This window comes from Pinus tabuliformis, chromosome 6 (assembly GCF_031772625.1).
Source record: "Pinus tabuliformis cultivar Carrire ecotype Pingquan chromosome 6, CPIR1, whole genome shotgun sequence".
Classification (NCBI taxonomy): Eukaryota; Viridiplantae; Streptophyta; class Pinopsida; order Pinales; family Pinaceae; genus Pinus; species Pinus tabuliformis.
Window position 1 is genome coordinate 359,462,249 of NC_142292.1, and position 18,953 is coordinate 359,481,201.

An 18,953-nucleotide genomic window follows, 5' to 3' on the forward strand; every position below is an offset into this window, starting at 1 on the left:
TAATGGTCCGTGGCTTATTTTTGAAGTTTTTTAATATTGATGTGATAAAAATAAAGTTTTTTAATATTGATGTGATAAAAATAATAGTCCATGGTTTTGTGCTAAAGTGTAAACATTTATTTTTAAAGTTTTTTAATACTGATCCGATAAAAATAATGGTCCATGGTTTATTTTTAATGTTTTTAATACTGATGTGATAAAAATAATGGTCCATGGTTTATTTTTAATATTTTTTAATATTGATGTGATAAAAAAAATGTCCATGGCTTATTTTTAAAGTTTTTTAATACTGATGTGATAAAAATAATGGTCCATGGCTTATTTTTAAAGTTTTTATGTGATAAAAATAATAGTCCATGGTTTTGTAATATTTGTTGTTATTAAATACTAATATTTAATGGTTGAGAAAATGTTTTCATGTTTTTTTTTTTTAAATTTAAATGTAACACAGTACATATATTCTATAGATATCAATAATTAAATTAATATAATTAGAATTTATTAATTATAGAAAAAAATATATTATATATTAATATAATATGTAATTTGATTGAGGATTTTAAAATTAAATTAATATTATTATTTTTATTTAAATATTATATATTAAAAATAATATTTAAATAATATTTTTTATATAAAAAATATAGCCATTTAAATCTCAAAAATATAATTTTTATCTTATCAATAACATATATTAGCACAACCACATATTATTTGAATAAATATAATTTTTAATTTTGATTAATAATTATATTATTAATTATTAGAAAATATATATATATATAATATATATATATATATATATATATATATATATATATATATATGTATATATATATAACAAAGTCCGTTACTAGTTTTTCTATTCTAAAAAGAAAAAAAAGAGGCTTGTTCCTATTATATCAAGGTAAATGGAGAAGGGCTACCTAGAAGAGAATCAAAGGGGAAACAATCCCTATCTTCCATGTCTTTCCCCCTATCTTCCATGCCTTTCCCCCTTTGCTTCTGAGAATACCTATAGCACTTTCCTTATAAACTCATATCTTAGCACAATTATATTAATAAATGTAGTTCATTAATACCCTTAATCATTTTATTTGAATAAATATAATTTTAAATTTTTATTAATAATTATATTATTAATTATTAAAACTCAATAATATTATAAAACCTATTATTATGATCTAATAATATAAACCTTCATAATCTAATAACACAAATCCACCAATACTCATAAAAAGGCAGAAGCCTTAGTTCAATTGAAAGACCCAATCCTAATATACATAATTTGTATCTAAAAGTTATTGATATATCTACAGGCTAAAAATATTGTACATAATCAGTGTGGAAGATTGCAATTAATGAAACAACCAAATTTTATTGTGATGATGGACGATTTAGTAAAACAAAAACACATGTTTTCTTATAATATTTACTTATGGGTTTAAATTACATTGCATCCTACATATAATTGTACATGTTTATGATTATAGATGGCTTATTACTGTTTCAAACCAACATTGTATGTATTGTCCTTTTCATAAACCCCATAAAACTAAAATCTTGAAAACAATGCAACTATTATGTGTGCAATGGCTAACAAAGAAAAAATAAGCCCATAATTACATCCACAATGCTTAACAAAGTAAGAGTACTTCAAATAGTATACACAAGAAATTAATGATTATATTAAAATTTCGAAACCTATTCACACATTAATTTAAAATTAAAATTATTTTATTTTATTTTAATTAAAATTCTAAAACTCTATTTCCAAACAAATTAATAATGAGTTTAAAATTAAAATTAATTAATTTTATTTTAATTAAAGTTCTAAAACCCTATTCACAAATAAATTCACAATGAAATTCTATTCTATTCTATTTATTTCTATTTCTATGGTTGATTTTGCAGTTGTATATACTAAATTAAAAATAACCTAGAATATCAACAACACATTAGTATACATATTTTAATGGGCTACCAAGACTATGCATATTGATAACACATTAAGATATTTATAGAGATGCCTTATAAAATAGAAAAAAAGAATAATTTGCAATTAAAACAATAGGTTGTAATGACCTATTGGGTAGTGAGATGCTTTGGACGCTTATCAGGTTATTTATCTTCATTACCATTAGGGTTTTGAGTTTGCATTTAAAAAGCATTAAACCTAAGGGTTGTAATGACCTATTGGGTATTGAGATGCTTTGGATGCTTTGGACACTTATCAGGTTATTTATCTTCATTGCCATTAGAGTTTTGGGTTTGCATTTAAAAAACATTAAACCTAACCATGTAATGGCTAAAAAGTATTGCTGCGATGAATTGCCATTAGAGTTTTGGGTTTTCATTTAAAAAACATTAAATCTAACTATGTAATGGTTAAAAATTATTGCTGCAATGCATAGTTTATTTACAGGTTACTATCATTACTATTATGGTTTTGCTATTATTTTCATTACGACCAATATGTATATAGCCTATGTTGATTAAAATATAACATAAAGACAAATAATTTTTAATAGATAAAATATTTTAATATTATAAAATTATAAATTTAAGAATAATTCATTCAAGAATTATAGTAAAATTGTTTAAAATAATTAATCCAAAATTATTTAAATTAAGATTTAAATTTATATTTTTTTTATTTATATGATTAAATATTAAGAGGGAAATGGATTTTTCCAATAAAATATATTCTTCTTTTATATAGCAAAAACCTTTTAACTAGAATATTTTCACACTGATTGAATATGCGTAGAATTCAAAAGAAAAAAATAAATTAAAAAAACCATTATCATATATACACCTGAGAAGAACAAAGAAATGAAAATGCAAAGTTAACATTCATAACTTACACATAATTTGTGATTAATGTCATAGATATTGTGGCCAAAAGAAATTAATATAAAAATATAATAAATTTGAAAATTTTACTTAAAAAAAAATACATTTTCTTCCATACTCATTTTAACCAAAAAAGAAAGAGAAAAGAACATAATGTAAAAGTGCATCCCATTTTCATCTATATAACGTAACAAAAATACATAAATTCCTTAATATTAGTTCTAAAATAAATAAACAAAACACATAATAAAATAACAACTATAGAATTAACATATAATCAAAAACACATTGGAGATGCAATACTGCTCTTCATATCTAAAGCATCATAGAAATGAATGCATTAAAAGGTGAATCAAAGGAATGATGAATAAAACTAAGTAGAAAAAGAATGCAAGAGATTTTCCAAAAGCATAAACTTACACGTTTAAGGTTTGAAATTCTCAAACCTTGATTTTAATATTTATATTAAATAAAATGTAATAAAGGTAAAACAAAAACCATTAATATAATATTTTTTAACATAAAATTAGAAAGTAGTAATAGGCATATATTCATTCTTTATTCTTTAAAGAGTTCTATCCACATCAAAGCCCAGCGTTGAAGACTTTATCAATATTATTTATTTAATTAAAAACTAAATTTCTATAACCTCAATTTCAATATAAACCATATCTATCCCCATAATAATAATAAAATAATAAAAATTATTCATTCTGGTGAGCCTCACTAGGACGCAAGGACAAGACTACCTCCTCATATATGTTATCTACACAACCTTAATCTTGTAATTCACCTTTATGTTAGAAAGAGATGGAATTTGAGGGGCAAAATGCCCGTCATCGGGTATTTTGCACTTTGCACGTGTTTGATGCCTAAAAATTTTTTATGCTTGTTTTCTCTGATGTGTTTGAAATTGGGGAAAACGTTGTCTTAGAGGGCAATAATTATTTTAAAATGTTATTAATTTGTATTTCTTTCCATTTTATTTTATTTTCTACTTACTATTGACCATTACCCATTGAAGCTAACCATTATCCAACTCAGCGAGACTTGACTAGAGCAGAGTTAATCTGAAGTATATATTCACTCACTTTTAATTTTTTATTTTTTTTTAACTTTAACGGGTATGTTTTTTTTTTTATTATTATTTATGAGGAATAAAGAGAGTGAGGCTTTGCCAGAGCAGCCCTGATTACATCATACTTGTACAGCTGAAGCTGCTATTCTATCTGGACTTTAGCATGGGATTTCTACAAATCTATCCTCGTTTATGAACAGCAACCCTTTCTCCAATGCGCTCCCTTTGTTGGCCATCGAATCCGCATCACTATTTGAGCTTCTAAGTATATGATAGAATTTGTAGGAAGCAAAGACAGAGAGGACTCTTTTCAGTCTTTCCAACGTTCTGTTAAGGCCTGCATTTCTGAATTGCTCTTCAGCGTTCAACTTCTTTATGAGAATCTCTGAGTCTCCAAATACCTGTATATCTTTGATCCCTTTCTCTCTAGCAATTTGGCAAGCTTTGAGAAGGCTGAGCAGCTCTGCTTGATTGTTGGTCTTCAGGCCAAGGCCCCAGTAGAAAGTGTCACGGGAAACCCCATCTGGGGAATAGATGATCCCACCGGCACCCGAGGGGCCGGGGTTTCCTTTGGAAGCCCCATCAAAGAAGATTGTGTGGGATTTTTGGGCTCTCCACCAGTGCTGAAATGTTTCATCAGAGTCTCTCTTTTTCCAGATTGGATGCTCTGTTTGAGGAGAGAGAAGGTTCTTTCTGCTTTGAAGTTCAAGAGATCCGAGCCACCTCTTCTCAACCGGCTGGAGTGTTGTGTCCTCTTTGTGGTACTGCTGCTGAGCCGCTTCTAGGAGGAGAGTTCTGGCTTTTGCTGCTACTTGCAAGGGAGTGTGATTCAGGTCATTAAAAATCTTCTGGTTACGAGCCAACCAAATCTGCCAACAGACAAACTTGGGCAGGGCATTCCAGACTTTGTGCCAGAGCGATTTATGAGGAATACGATGTGGGTAAAGATGACTCCATTCTGCGAAAAGATCCGGGACAGAGATCTGAGTGGGAGAGTTTATGCGAAAATCTTGGAGCATGAGATCCCAAACTTCCTTTGCGAACAGGCAATCAATGAATAGATGTTGGGTTGTCTCAGCATTACACCTGCAAAGAGCGCACCAGTGTGGGCCAGCAAACTTTCTTTTTGCCAGATTGTCACCGGTTAGTATCTTATTATGTATCAACGTCCAGAAGAAAAAGTTGACTTTTGGGAGAGCTAGGGGTTCCCATACATTTTTCCAAAACGCGGCACTATGCTTGTTGTTTCCTGTTGTCTGAAACGCTTTATAACCTTCTGCTGTTGTATATTCCCCAGAATGACCCCAGCCCCATCGGTCTTGCATTGAGCGATGTATCGGAGCTGCATCTTCCATCAGATCGAGAAATGTGTTTAATTGAGTTTGCAGATGGGCAGGGGGATCGGGGATTGCCCAACCGGTCCATTCGTCTCTTTGATCCCAAGTGGAAATATAAAAAATGCTTAGCTTGCCAACTGATACTAGCCAGTCCCTTAAATCGGAGATCTCCTCATTATCAATTAGTGGATTTCGCCCCATTATACGATCATGCCAGAGGCGAGTGTGCTTACCGTTCCCTGGAATTCTGTAAGCATTTCGATTGAAGAAATTGCTACTCTTATAACAGAGTTTCCACAGCAGCGTACTGTTGGCTGTATATCCCAGCTGGAGGTTTCTGAATTCAGCTTTATTAGTGTATTTTGACCTCAATATGGCACTAACAGGATGGTTTGGTTCTTTAATCATCTTCCACAAGATTTTACTGCCAAGGGCAAGGTTGACCAGGGAGGGGTCGCGAATTTGCAATCCTCCTTCGTCGATGGGTTTTTTGACAGTATCCCAGTTTACCAGGTGTTGTTTCTTATCATTGCCCCTGCCTCCTTGCCAGAGGAAGTCTCTGAGGAAAGAGGAGATTTGATCCATGACATTTCTGGGGGCGAGCAAGAATGCTGCTTGGTAAATTATTAAGGAAGACAGCTGAGATTTTATTAAAATGACCTTACCTCCTTTTGTTAACCAGTATCCTCCCCATTTCGATATCTTGGTTTTGAATTTGCATATTATGTCGCTCCAAAGCGACCTCTTGTTCACTCCTGAGATTATGGGAAGCCCAAGATATTTGATTCTGTCCCATTGGGAGTGCCCTTTGAATCCAAGAATATTAGCTATTATGTTGAGCTCCTGTTGATCAGTATTCCAGCTGAAGACTTCGCTTTTTCTTTCATTTACCAAAGCTCCTGAGACTTTGCAATAGTTTCTGATGATCGTGTCGAAGGCCTTTTCTATTCTGGTTGAGGCACCCCCCAAAAGAATCGAGTCATCTGCAAAGAGTGCATGATTCAGATGGTTTACTCTGCTGGTGGGTTTGAGGCCCGGAAGGGATCCTGACAGTCTTTCGGCTTCGAGTTTTCGACTTAACGATTCAGCCATTAAGATGTATAGAAAAGGGGAGAGTGGGCATCCCTGCCTGATGCCTCTCTTGGCTTTGAAGAAGTTGGTAGGCCTGTCATTTATGAGAGGGGCTATCCATGGGTTATTCGTGCAAGCTTTTATGAGGTTAACAAACTGAGTAGAAAAGCCAAAGGAGAGCAAAGCTTTGCTGAGGAATGTTTTGTTGACTCTGTCAAACGCATTCGCCATGTCTAACTTTATGAGCATACCTTTCTCTTTTCTCTTCTTGCTTGAATGTATGGTCTCCTGCACTTGGATGACGTTGTCCAGAATGTGTCTACCTTCCACAAAGCCTCCTTGGGAACTAGAGATAATTCGAGGGAGCAAGGGCTTTATTCTGTTGGCCAACAACTTTGCCAAGATCTTATAGGAGGCATTACATAACGAAATTGGCCTGAATCTGGCAAAAGTTTCCAGGTTGGAGTCTTTGGGAATCAGAGCTAAATAGGTTGAGTTGGTGCTACCACCTACTTTAGCTTTTTTCATGAATCCCCTTATCATCTTTTGAAGATCATATTTTATGATGTCCCAGCATACTTTGTAGAAGTGAATGGTGAATCCGTCCGGTCCGGGGGCCTTGTCGGAATCCATAGACCAAATAACTTTGATTATCTCTTCCTCTGAAACAGGTTTGCAAAGATCAGAGTTGTCCTCCGGAGAGATTAAGGAAGGGATGTGAGTGAGAAATTCTGCTTCATCCGCTTCTTCACCTTGAGCATCCGGATTGTAAAGATTTTGGAAGTGTATTTTAGCTGCTTCTTTGACTTGTTGAAAACCCTTGCAGGTTTGGCCCGTCGATGTCTTAATTTCTGCTATATAGTTCCTTGAAAATCTGGCCCGGTACTGCCGATGGAAGAAAGAGGTATTGCGATCCCCAGCTTTTAGCCACAGACTTCTGGACTTTAATCTCCAGTATTCTTCTTCTTTTCTGAAGGATTGGTAGGCTGCTCTCTACACTTTTGTTTCCATGTCCAGTGGATCTTCATTAATGTTTTTGCTTTCCATGTCGTTTTGTAGGGAGTGCAAAGCCTGGACTGCTGCAACTCTTTGGGAGATGGGGTTGGGGACTGGTTTCTTGATCCAATCCTTCAAAGCTTTTTTGGTGAGTTTCAGCTTTTGCTCCCAAACGAAGCTTGGTGAACCTGTAATGGAGGAGGCCCAAGCTGCTTTCACCGTCTCAAAGAAGCCCTCCCTTTCGATCCATTGAGGAGAAAAACGAAATGGAATGGGACCCAAATCCTCTTCATCTTCTAAACAGAGCTGAATTGGCTTGTGGTCAGAGGACAGCTTGGGCAAAATTTTTGTTGTTATGATTTTCTTATTCATGAGGAGAGAGGTTTGCACTAGAAATCGGTCCAAACGGGCTGAAATGTGATCTGTTCCAGTTCGATTGTTTGACCAGGTGAAAAGACCTTGTATTGAGTTAAAATCTTGCAGATCCCATTGCTGAGCAAGCTCTTCCACTACACCCACCATGGGATCCTTGGAATTGGTACCTCCTCTTTTTTCTTTGGCTTTCAAAACAATGTTGAGATCTCCAGCAAGAATGATATTGTTGGGGATTTCCTACTCTAGAAACGTTGCCAGAGAGTTCCAGCAGTCTCTTTTTTCGGAGTAATGGACAGGGACATAAAGATTGACAAGAGAGATAGGCAACTTACTTGCAAGGTGGATTATTTCTGTGAATATCCAATGTAGGGTCTCGTGAGTGTTGATCAGCTGGAATTTATCTTCGTTCCAGAGAGTTGCCAGTCCTCCCGAAGAGCCCCGAGCGCTGACAGCTATGCCTGAGCTTTTCTTCCATTTTGACTTGCTGATTTCTAGCAGAGCTTGTCCTACTATCTTTGTCTCTTGGAGCAAGAGGATGTCTGCAGGTTCCGACTTTAATAGGTCCTTTACTGCTTCTATTTTTGCGGGGTTCCCCAGTCCTCTGCAATTCCAAGAGACTAGCTTCGTTATTTACCTGTGAGCGGGGTGGAGCCACCCTTAGATGACCTAGGCCTGCTATTTCTTCCGATCGTCATTTCTATTGTGGAATGGCTCCCTTGTGTTTTGAGCCTTTCTGCTTCTTCTTCTCTTTTTTCCTTGCGGGATTTCCTTCCGGCTCTTTTTATTGGTCGCTCAAAGAATTCTTCCTCTGAGGACTCTGAGCTTTTGACTGCCTTTTTCTTTGTGACTTCTGCATAGGTGGGGTTAGAGGGGCTGCCTTGGGTAGCTTCAATCTGGATATCGACCCCTCCCTCTTTGCTTGTAGGAGGGGCTTCCACATGATCCTCTTTTTCCTGAGCTTTGTTCGGTGGATCGGTCTGTGCTTCCTCCGTTCCTTTTGCGATTTCTTTCGTTTCCTCAGATGGATTGGTGATGTTCCTATCTCCTGCTGCTGCGCTTTTTCCTGCATCTTTCTTTGCATGGGCCATTCTCTGGACTAGGGTCCATTGATCCTCGATATGTTTTTCGGATTGCTCCTCTGCTTTCTTCTTGCAATGCTTTGCAAAGTGACCGTGACCATGACAGTGTCTGCATTTGAAGGGGAGCTGTTCATAGTCGAGCTCTTGGATGTGCGTCCAACCTACCACCGAGAGCTTGATCGCTTCAGGCAATCGTTCCTCGAGGTCCACTTCGACACAGATACGGGCGCAAGAGTATTGGTCTCTTCTTACAGCCTGATCTATATATTTGCCTAGCGCGTTCCCGATGGTCTGGAACGATTTTTGATTCCAGCAATGAAGAGGCAGATGAGGGAGCCTCACCCACACCGGCACAGCAGATGGGACGTCTTGGGAGGGATCGAAGTCTGGAGTCCATTTATTTAAATACAGGCCCTGCGGCCCCATGAAGTAGGGGCCATTTCTGAATATTAAGCTTCTGTCTTCCGTGTTTTCAAATACAAAAACAAAGTACCCTTTGCCCACAAAGTAGCTCTTAACTCCGTCTTTTATCAGAGGTTTCCAGTTTCTTTGAGTCCATTCCTCCACGGATTTGGGGGAAGGCCATAAGCCTGTAAACTGGCCTATGAGACCTCTTTCTGCCAGGTTCAATGCCGCTTTGCAGGTATCCTCCTCTGGCAGGGCAACTGAAGGTATCGTATCCATTCTTTTGATAAATTTCTGCTGGGTTGCAGAAGGAGGGCGTTTTGTCCCGGAAGCAATCAAATTTCTGAAGGCAGAGACTTCAGGAGGCGGATCAGCAGGGGGGGCAGAGCCCTTAGGGATCTCCATCTGGCTGCGAGGGGAAGGGCGAGGCTGTGCGTAGGGGCGCAGCAGCCAGGGCGGCGCTGAATGGCTCCCAGAACCCTAGCTTGCAGAGTGCAGGGGCGGGCAGCGCGCGAAAAAAAAAAAAAACTCACTTTTAATTTTAGATAATGAGTATTTAATCACTTTAAATTTTAGATAATAACCCTGTAGTGCCATTAAATGTCTAGACTATGCTCTTTTAATGGCATTATGGCATATTTCTCATCATTGAATGGAAAAAAGATATAAGAAATAAAAAACAAATAATATGAAATGAAGCGTGGATGTTGCAGTAGTTGAGAGACACGTATTCAGAACTACAAAGAGGATGATTCAGCTCTAGACTCCACATGCAGCGTGCAAATCTACAATGAATATGGGGTTTTAAAGCCTTCTAGATAGTATTCACGGGGTTTTATAGCCCTCTAGATAGTAGAGGCTCAGAGAGTCAACACTGATTTGCCTCTCTTCAACTATTAATTTATTGTTTGCTAGCAAATTATCAATTTTCATCTACAACATTACTCAACGCTTACCAACACCTCATGTTAGTTTTCCCCTTCAATTTCATTAATTGAATTTGAATATATGTTTCTCAAAAACAAGACCCTCAAACTCATTAATAAAACACAAATTATAATATTTACGGATGATTGGAGGTCCGTGGTGACTCTTATATTTATTATTATTTCTCTTATAAAAAAGAGAAGTGAACATTCCTAAGGAGAGTCATTTTAGGTCCGTGGTGACTTTTATATTTATTAGTATTTCTCTCATAAAAAAGAGAAGTGAACATTCCTAAGGAGAGTCATTTTTATTTTCATTGAGTTAGTTTGAATGTTGTAAGTGAATTTAAATTCTTTGAATTTTGTTTTTTCTATTCAGTTTATTTTGATGAATTATTACCTATAAATTTTGATATTTATATTATTGAGTTTCATTCTTTATCTCTCCGTAAACAACAATTATAGATGGTGTGATTTGATAGGATTTTGTTGTTACCTGTTTTTTTTATTATTAACCTTTTTAAGAGACCCACAATCTCGTAGCATTGCATTCATTAGGTTTTTTTTTTTTTTTTCAATGGCCACACTTGGGGAGAAGTTGTTGATTAAAATCATATCTGTCTATCGCTTTTAATGGTTATGTCTATCCGTTTTAATCGTTATGAGCTATTGTCGTAATGAGCTTTATTTTAATGTGTTGAGGTTTGGTGGAGTATGTTTTCCCTTTTATTGCTAGGCCAGTTTGTTTTCATTTGGTGTTTTTTGTCATTTTATCCTTATACAAATTCCATTTGAAATTTAATAATAATTATTCTTGAAAAGGCAAGAAAAACACAAGGCATGGTACCTAAGACAATTCAAAAACATCGAGAGGTTTACAACCTAAATAGAAGTGTGCATACCGAGAGAGTGCAAACAACTTCCCTGAGTTAAATTGAAGTTGCATGAAAAGCTTAAGATATGAGGAAAACAACTTTGATGTGTATGTGTGTTGACGCAGGAATCAATTGTTTTGGGAAATATCAACAATCGACCCCGCATTTACTATCTCCTTTACAGTCTAACCCTCCACTACGCTACTCTAATTTCCTTAAATACACGCTGACAATAGATATTTTTCTTTTTTTAATAGAACCACTCGCGATTCTCCTTAGATCACAACATAAATGATCCAACAGTCCATATTAAATCACATAATCGCAAACCGTAAGGGCTCAGGGCTTGGTACTTCCACCTTTGAATTGTTGTGATGTGATTTAATCAGTGATTGCATCGCACCATCGCATATCGCACTTCCCTAATGCTCAAGGCCCGTTCACATACCATGAAATATTTGTGATGCGATGGATCGGCGATCACATGATGCATGGTCTTAAGGCCTATGGTCTATTCAACTGCCGATGGAATGTTGCGATGCGATGCGATGCAGGATAATCCAACGGTCAGCATGATATCGCACTGTTGTTTGTACTTTAGATTAATGGGTGGGATTTTAATGGGGCTTCTATCACTATTATTAACGTTAAGAATCCTGATTAACCTTTGAACACTGAGTTTTATAACATAAAGCATAAAAATAGAGAAATATTTGACTCTATCTAGGATACAAATAATCAAACGAGAATTTCCACAATGTCACTATATAAACACACACACGACATCAATTATTCGTTATAAAAAATGGTTATAGAGTCTTGCCTTTGGCTCTGTTACAACGATTAAAAGACCTCTATTTCAATCTGGAAATCTATGCTCTATTACTTGACTCTCGCTTCACTCAATCCTCTCTCTCTCTGCCATCCGTCTACATTACCTTTTTCTTCTTTTTATCAATCCCATCTTGCCTAACAACTCAATCTCTATTTTTTAACATTCTAACAGTCAATCTCTATTTTCAAGCTCTTTCACACACCTATGCTAATAACTTATCCCTGAATCTAAATTAAAACAATTTCATAACTTATTAAAATAAATGAAATACAACTCATTTCTTGAGAGATCCAACCCTCTCAGTAAAAACTGACTTTTGACCACTAAGGTCAGTGAACTTCAACTTGTTTAGCCACAACATGTGAATAGGCTTTCCCATTGCTAGCTAAGTCCAAATGCTCTTGCATCAGACTCCTGGGGAAGAAAAGAATCATCCTTCAGACTTTCAAGTCTTACTCCATACCTATGCAACTCTGCTGCAGTCAACCAGCTAGCATCCTCTAGTGGTTGTCCTTTCCATTTGACTAGATATTGGAAATAAATCTATTCTCTGGTTATTTTGGATACTCTTTTCTCCAAAATAGCTTCAACTTCTTTCTTAATGGTCCTTGGCATTTGTTCTTCCCAGTTCAAGGTTTGAACTTTATCTTCTATAGTTTCCTCCTGTAGCTCTGTCTTTGTCCCTTTGCATGGATACAAATCTGCAATATTGAAAATATGTGATATTCCAATCCCTTCTGGCAATTCAATTTCATAGGCATTAGCTAAAAACTTTCTTACAATTCTACATGGTCCTATCTTTTTCATTTTCAGTTTATTATAAGTCTTAGCAGGAAATCTTTCTTTTCTCAAATATACCATCACTAAGTCTCCCACTTGGAATTATTTCTCTTTTCTTTTCACATCAACTCTCTGTTTGTATTTACCACTGCTTTCCTGCAATTTGCCTTTTACATCTTCTTGTAGTCTTTACATCTATTTTGCATACTCTTCAGCTTTTGCACTTCTTGTCTCCTGTTTACCCAAATTTATGATCTCATACACACCTCTTGGATTCATTCCAAAAACAATTTGAAATGGACTCATTCCAGTACTTCGGTTTGGAGTGTCATTATAAGCAAATTCAGCCTGAGTTAGTGCTAAATCCCACTGCTTAGGATTTGGATACACTAAACTTCTCAATATGTTTCCCAAGCTCCTGTTTACTACTTTGGTCTATCCCTCTGTTTGAGGGTGGTATGCTGAACTGAAACTAATGTTAGCTCCTAGTTTCTTCCAAAGAGTTCTCCAGAAATGTCCTACAAACTTTGTATCTCTATCAGACACAATACTTATAGGCAATCCATGCAATCTTACAATTTCTGAAAAAAATAGATTAGCTATATGTGTTGCATCACTAGTCTTCTTACAAGCAATGAAATGTGCCATCTTGGGAAATCTATCTACCACAACATAAATGGAATCATTCCCTCTTTGAGTTTTTGGTAATCCCAAAACAAAATACATGCTAACTGCATCCCACAGTAGGTCTGGTATTGGCAATGGCTAATACAATCCTATGTTTTGACTTCTCCCCTTGACATGTTGATATATCTTACACTTCTCAACAAATCTCTTAACATCAGTTTGCATTTTTGGCCAATAATAAAAAGCATTCACCTAAGCAAAGGTTTTATCTTGTCCAAAGTGACTAGATAATCCTCCACTATGTTTCTCCTTTATTATGTTTTCCCTCATAGAACGTTTGGGAATACACAACTTTCTGCCTTTAAACAATAAGCCTCCTTGGATTAGATAATCTAACCATTGATTTCTGTTATGCACTATTGGATTTTGAATTTTTGTATAGATATCTTTGAAATCTGCATCATCTTTGTACATTTCAATCATTTCTTCAAATCCTACAACACCAACTTTGAATTCTTGCACAATAAATCTTACCCTGCTCAATGCATCAGCGGCTTTATTCAACTTACCACTTGTGTGCTTTATCACAAAAGTGAAGCTCTGCAAAAATTCTACCCACTTGGCATGTTTTTGGTTCAATTTCGGCTGGTTATTTATGAATTGTAATGCATGATTGTCCGAGTACAATATGAATTGCTTTGGTAGAAAATAATGTCTCCACTTTTTCAAGGCTTGCACAATAGCGTAAAACTCTTTATCATAAGAAGAATACTTCTTCTTTGCTTCATTCAATTTCTCATTGAAGTACGCTATTGGTCTTTTTTCCTCACTCAGAACTGCGCCAACTGCAACTCCACTAGCATCTGTTTCAACTTGAAATACTTTTCAAAAATTATGCAAATCTAAAATCGGTTCCTCTGTGATTTTCCTCTTCAAAAATTTAAAATTCCTGTCTACTGCTTCTGTCCACGTGAATACCTGAGTAGTATCCTTAATTGTTTCAATAATTGGTGCACAAATCTGACTAAAACCTATGATAAAATTTCTGTAAAAACTTGCAAGACCATGGAAGCTTCTTACCTCAAATATATTTCTGGGAATAGGCCAGTTCCAAATTTCTTGGACTTCTTTTGGATCCATTTTCAATCCTTCTTTAGAAACTACAAATCCTAAGTAAATTAATTCTTCTTTCATGAAACTACATTTCTTCAAATTTATCAGTAGTTTCTCTTTCTGCGGAGTTCTTAAAACCAATTTAAGATGCTCTAGATGTTCTTCCTTACTTTTACTAAAAACTAGAATATCATTAAGATAAATAGTAAAAAACTTGCCTGCATATTACTTCAATACTTTGTTCATCAATCTCATGAAGGTACTAGGTGCATTAGTGAGTCCAAAAGGCATCACTAACCACTCATACAACCCACTGTTTGTTTTAAATGTGGTCTTCCACTCATCTCCTTCTCTAATTCTTATTTGATGATATCCACTCTTCAGATCTATTTTAGTAAAGTACTTTGATCCACTCAAACAATCCATTAAATCATCCATGCATGGCAAAGGAAATCTATACCTGACTGTGATCTTGTTTATGACTATGGAATCTGTGCACATACGCCATTCACCTCCTTTCTTTAGACTGAGTACTGTTGGTACAACACATGGATTAAGACTTTCTCTGATTAGTCCCGTATCTATCATTTATTGCACTTGTCTTCCAACTTCTGCATTCTCTTGAGGAGTTAATCTGTACGCTGCTTTATTTGGAAAATTCGCTCCTAGTATGAGATCAATATGATGACTAATACTCTTGATCGGTAGCAATGCATTTAGCAACTCATCCACAATAATATCAGCGAAATCATTTAACATAGTTTTCATTTCTTCAGGTAAATCATCTAAGTTTATGGAAGTTAAAATTACCTTCGGTCTCCCTATGACAAAAAATGCATTTCTTCACCTTTTCCAACCTCTTGTAATAGCTCCTTTCCGCTCATCAACATAACACTATTTCCAGGTGCTCCTTTGTTAGCATCATCCTTCAATGGCAACAATGTATGTTTATTTCCATCCTTCTCCAGAGTATAATTGTTTCTCCTCCCATCATGAGTAGCTTTCCGATCAAACTGCCACGATCTTCCTAACAATACATGACATACATCTATTGGCATTACATCACATAATATTACATCCTTATACATACCAATTTGTATCTCAACCTTTCATTGTTTTATCACAATAATCTGGTGTCCTTTCGGCAACCACGACACTTTGTAAGGAGTAGGGTGCACTGTCTTTGCTAATCCGATCTCTATAGAAACAAGGTTATCAGTGCTTCCACTGTCAATTATTACTTTACAACACTTACCTTTTGATCTACAGGTAGTTCTAAATAAATTCTTCCTTTGTGCTGGTTCTTCAATCTCTTTCTCTGTCTTAATCAATGTCCTTCTCAACATCAGGGATTCTCCTACTTTAGGGGGTTCTTCCTTTTCCATAAGTTGAGGTGTTTCTAGCTTTGCTTTAGACACATTCACATTCCTCTGATTCACTAGTTTATTATGAGGACAGTCCCACGACACATGTCCCCATTCTCCACATATGTAGCATTGAATATCTCTTCCTCGACCTCTTCCTCTGGGCACAAATCTTCCTCTATTAAAATCCCCTCTCTGTGGTGTTCTACTAGTTGAACTGCCTGCTTCATGCTGATGTTGTTGTCCCCTTGGTTTGGTAGTTCCTCTACCTCTTACTGAGCTCCTTCCTTCATTCCACTGATTCTGTTTTCTCAACATCTTCTCCTCTGCCTTCAAACTTGCTTGATAGGCATCCTCAATAGTCTTTAGACTTAACAAGTTGATCTCATCTTGTATGTCATATCGTAAGCCATTGATATATCTAGCTACCTTCTCCATGTCATCTTCTGCATGGGTCTAATACTCAATCTATAAAACTCTTCTGTGTATTCTTTAACAGACATTCCTTTTCACCTTAAATTTTGCAACTGTTTAAAAAGATTCAATTGATAATCTTTAGGCATAAATTTGGATTTCATCTTACTTACCATTTTGTCCCATTGCTTGATCTTGGAATTTCCTTTCCTTGTTCTAGATGTCTATAGCTCATCCCACCACATCGTTGCATGACCCTTCAATCTGGTAACTGCAAATTTCACCTTCTTCTTGTTGCCAACTTCCTCTTCATAGTCAAAATATTTGTCTAATGACTTGATCCAATCCATTAGCTCTTCTAAATTGAGAATTCCTTCATACGTAGGAATTTTCACCTTTGGTTTTCCTCCTACTTTCGCCAACATCTTAACAATTCTCATAGTTTCATTTTCCTCCTCTTCTTCTTCCTCAAAAGATTCTTCTTTAGCACTGTCATCCCCTTCATTAGGTGTTCTTCTCTGAGCAATGTTAATTGTTTCCATCCTCGTACACAAAATTTATATCTCCTCCAACAGAACTGCATTTGCTTCTGGTCTTCCTCAACCAATGCCAGCTCCTCTCCTTGGCGGTATGTTTACTATAATCAACTTTAATTGTAGAAATTTTGAATAATGTGACACTTATTCACAGAGATTATCCCAATTATACACTATTTGTGGAATGCATGCATAATACATAACCTCCTCTACGTTGATCATCAATTTTGTAGAATTCAGAAACAATCACATGCGCACATTGAAGCATCAATCACACATATCAACACAGTATATCACGGGGAAAGCATACAGCTGAAAAACCCACAATATCTATATATTATAATGATTGATAACATGTAACAATACATAGTACAATACTCCTCACAAGTACTCAGTACTATCTCCACCTGTTACACACAAACTAGCTCAGATCTGAATCAATCACAGGTTCAAATCTCCTCCGCTGCTTGCTTGCCTCCACTACGCAATCCTGCATGAGAACAGATGAGAATGGCTGATCCAAAATTGTATTTCCCTTGGCTGAACCACGCAATCCTCATTGGCAATACTCAATCCACTGATTGTGCAAATCTCATGCACAACTATAGTCGCAACTGACAGCTGTCTTGCCCTTTCACCCACCTCTAACACTTGTCTCCACTGAACTGTCCATGCACTGAGTTAACTGATGTATTCTTTAGTTTCTTTATGAGTTAATAATTAGTGAATTAATTAATAATTAATTCACATCACTCATCACTAGTGTATTCTGCAGTTAGACTAAATACAACTAGTTCAACTAAGTCAACCTAAACACAACTCCATCAACTTCTCAATCAACTCCACCAAACTCAATCACTTGAGTTCTAACTGAAGTCCATCATGCAATAGCTCAACTGACCCATAAGAAAAGCATATTTCCTTCTGGCAGTTGCATGTGCCACATCCGTAGCTCGAACTGAAGTGTTCCAAGAGGATAAGATAATGTTTATAGTCCAAATATTATTAAGAGCTAATAATATTCGACTGATCTATTTTTAGCCTGGCAGTCTAAAAATAGACTCCGCTCATATGTCTAAAAATAGAAGTCCATCTATTTTTACCAACATGACCAATCATCCACAAATATCATCCTACAACTCATAGACCATGATCCATATGTCTAAAAATAGAAATAGTCTAAAAATAGACTTTGTGCCAAAAATAGCCTGCGGGCCCACTTAGTGAAGGCGACCTCTTTTCACTAAGCTCCATCATCTTGTTGCATTCTCAACACTCCCTCTCAACAAGATATAGATTATCAACAACCCCTGTCCTACAACTCTGGAATGTTCTGTATGCAACACATTTTCCCGGTCCACTTGCTCCAACAACACTTGGAACAAAAACACTCCCAACTGACCACTCTGTTGGGTTGGGAACATACTCTGATGTTGAAGCTCTACCTGCTGCTGACAAGTGCTCCCTCTCTGACATCTGCACTACTACAACATCTCCATGCATCTCGCACCATTGCACACTTCTCCGTGCCACCTAGCACTATGCAAAACACTTGTGCCTCTCGCATTGCTGCAGCCTGCTAGCTATGCATTGTCCTGGGATTCCCTACACTGTTGCTCTCTCTGCTGCTCCATCCGCATCTGTCTCTACCAAATCAGTCAGTTCCTGCTACTCCACATCGGGGCTCCTGTAGCAAGGTCTCATCCAAGAGGTTGGGTACCTCAAGGATCCTGCCCCTCCTCCTTGGGACGATCACTCTATATCGCCCCACCTCCTACCTGGAAGTATGGCTGCATGTGATCCCTCAGCCCACCTGGCTCGAAGTTTCCCCCTACTGGAGGCCTCTGCATGAGTAGATGTCTCTACTTGATCTCCTCTCAACTTCCCTTGTTGTGGCTGCTCCACAACCTCCTGAAGCTACCGCACCAATCGTGGCTCCTCCACAATCGTTTGAGACTTCTTCTGGCTCTGCATGTTGAGAGGTAATATACACTCCCTCTCAACCACCAAGTCTCCATCAATTGCCTCGCTACTCAAGGCTTTGCATGCATCTTGAACCTCAAGAGCATACAGGTTCTTGACCTGTGAACCAATCTGCTTCACCTGTCTAGTGATGATGTGTCTAAGGAAAACCTTTCCCTTACTGAAGACTACATCACAGCCTCTGTCTTCCAGCATCGCGATTGACACCAAGTTTCTCTTCAGTCCTGGTACATACTTTACATCGGTCAAGGTAAGGCGAGCTCCATGCTCCCTCTGAAAAATAACCATGCCTACACCTGAGAC

The 18,953-nt window shown here is 36.7% G+C and overlaps 1 protein-coding gene across 1 annotated transcript; it reads right to left on the reverse strand.

The window, feature by feature from the left end:
* Positions 1–4,092: 4,092 nt before the first annotated feature.
* Positions 4,093–9,602, reverse strand: LOC149258793 (uncharacterized). Its single transcript, XM_089434253.1, has 4 exons — positions 8,348–9,602; positions 8,046–8,252; positions 7,558–7,898; positions 4,093–7,335 (listed from the first exon to the last, which is right to left on the reverse strand). The coding sequence occupies exons 1-4, from the start codon at positions 9,600–9,602 to the stop codon at positions 4,093–4,095; spliced, it is 5,046 nt and encodes a 1,681-aa protein (XP_089290379.1).
* Between the last annotated feature and the right edge of the window lie 9,351 nt (positions 9,603–18,953).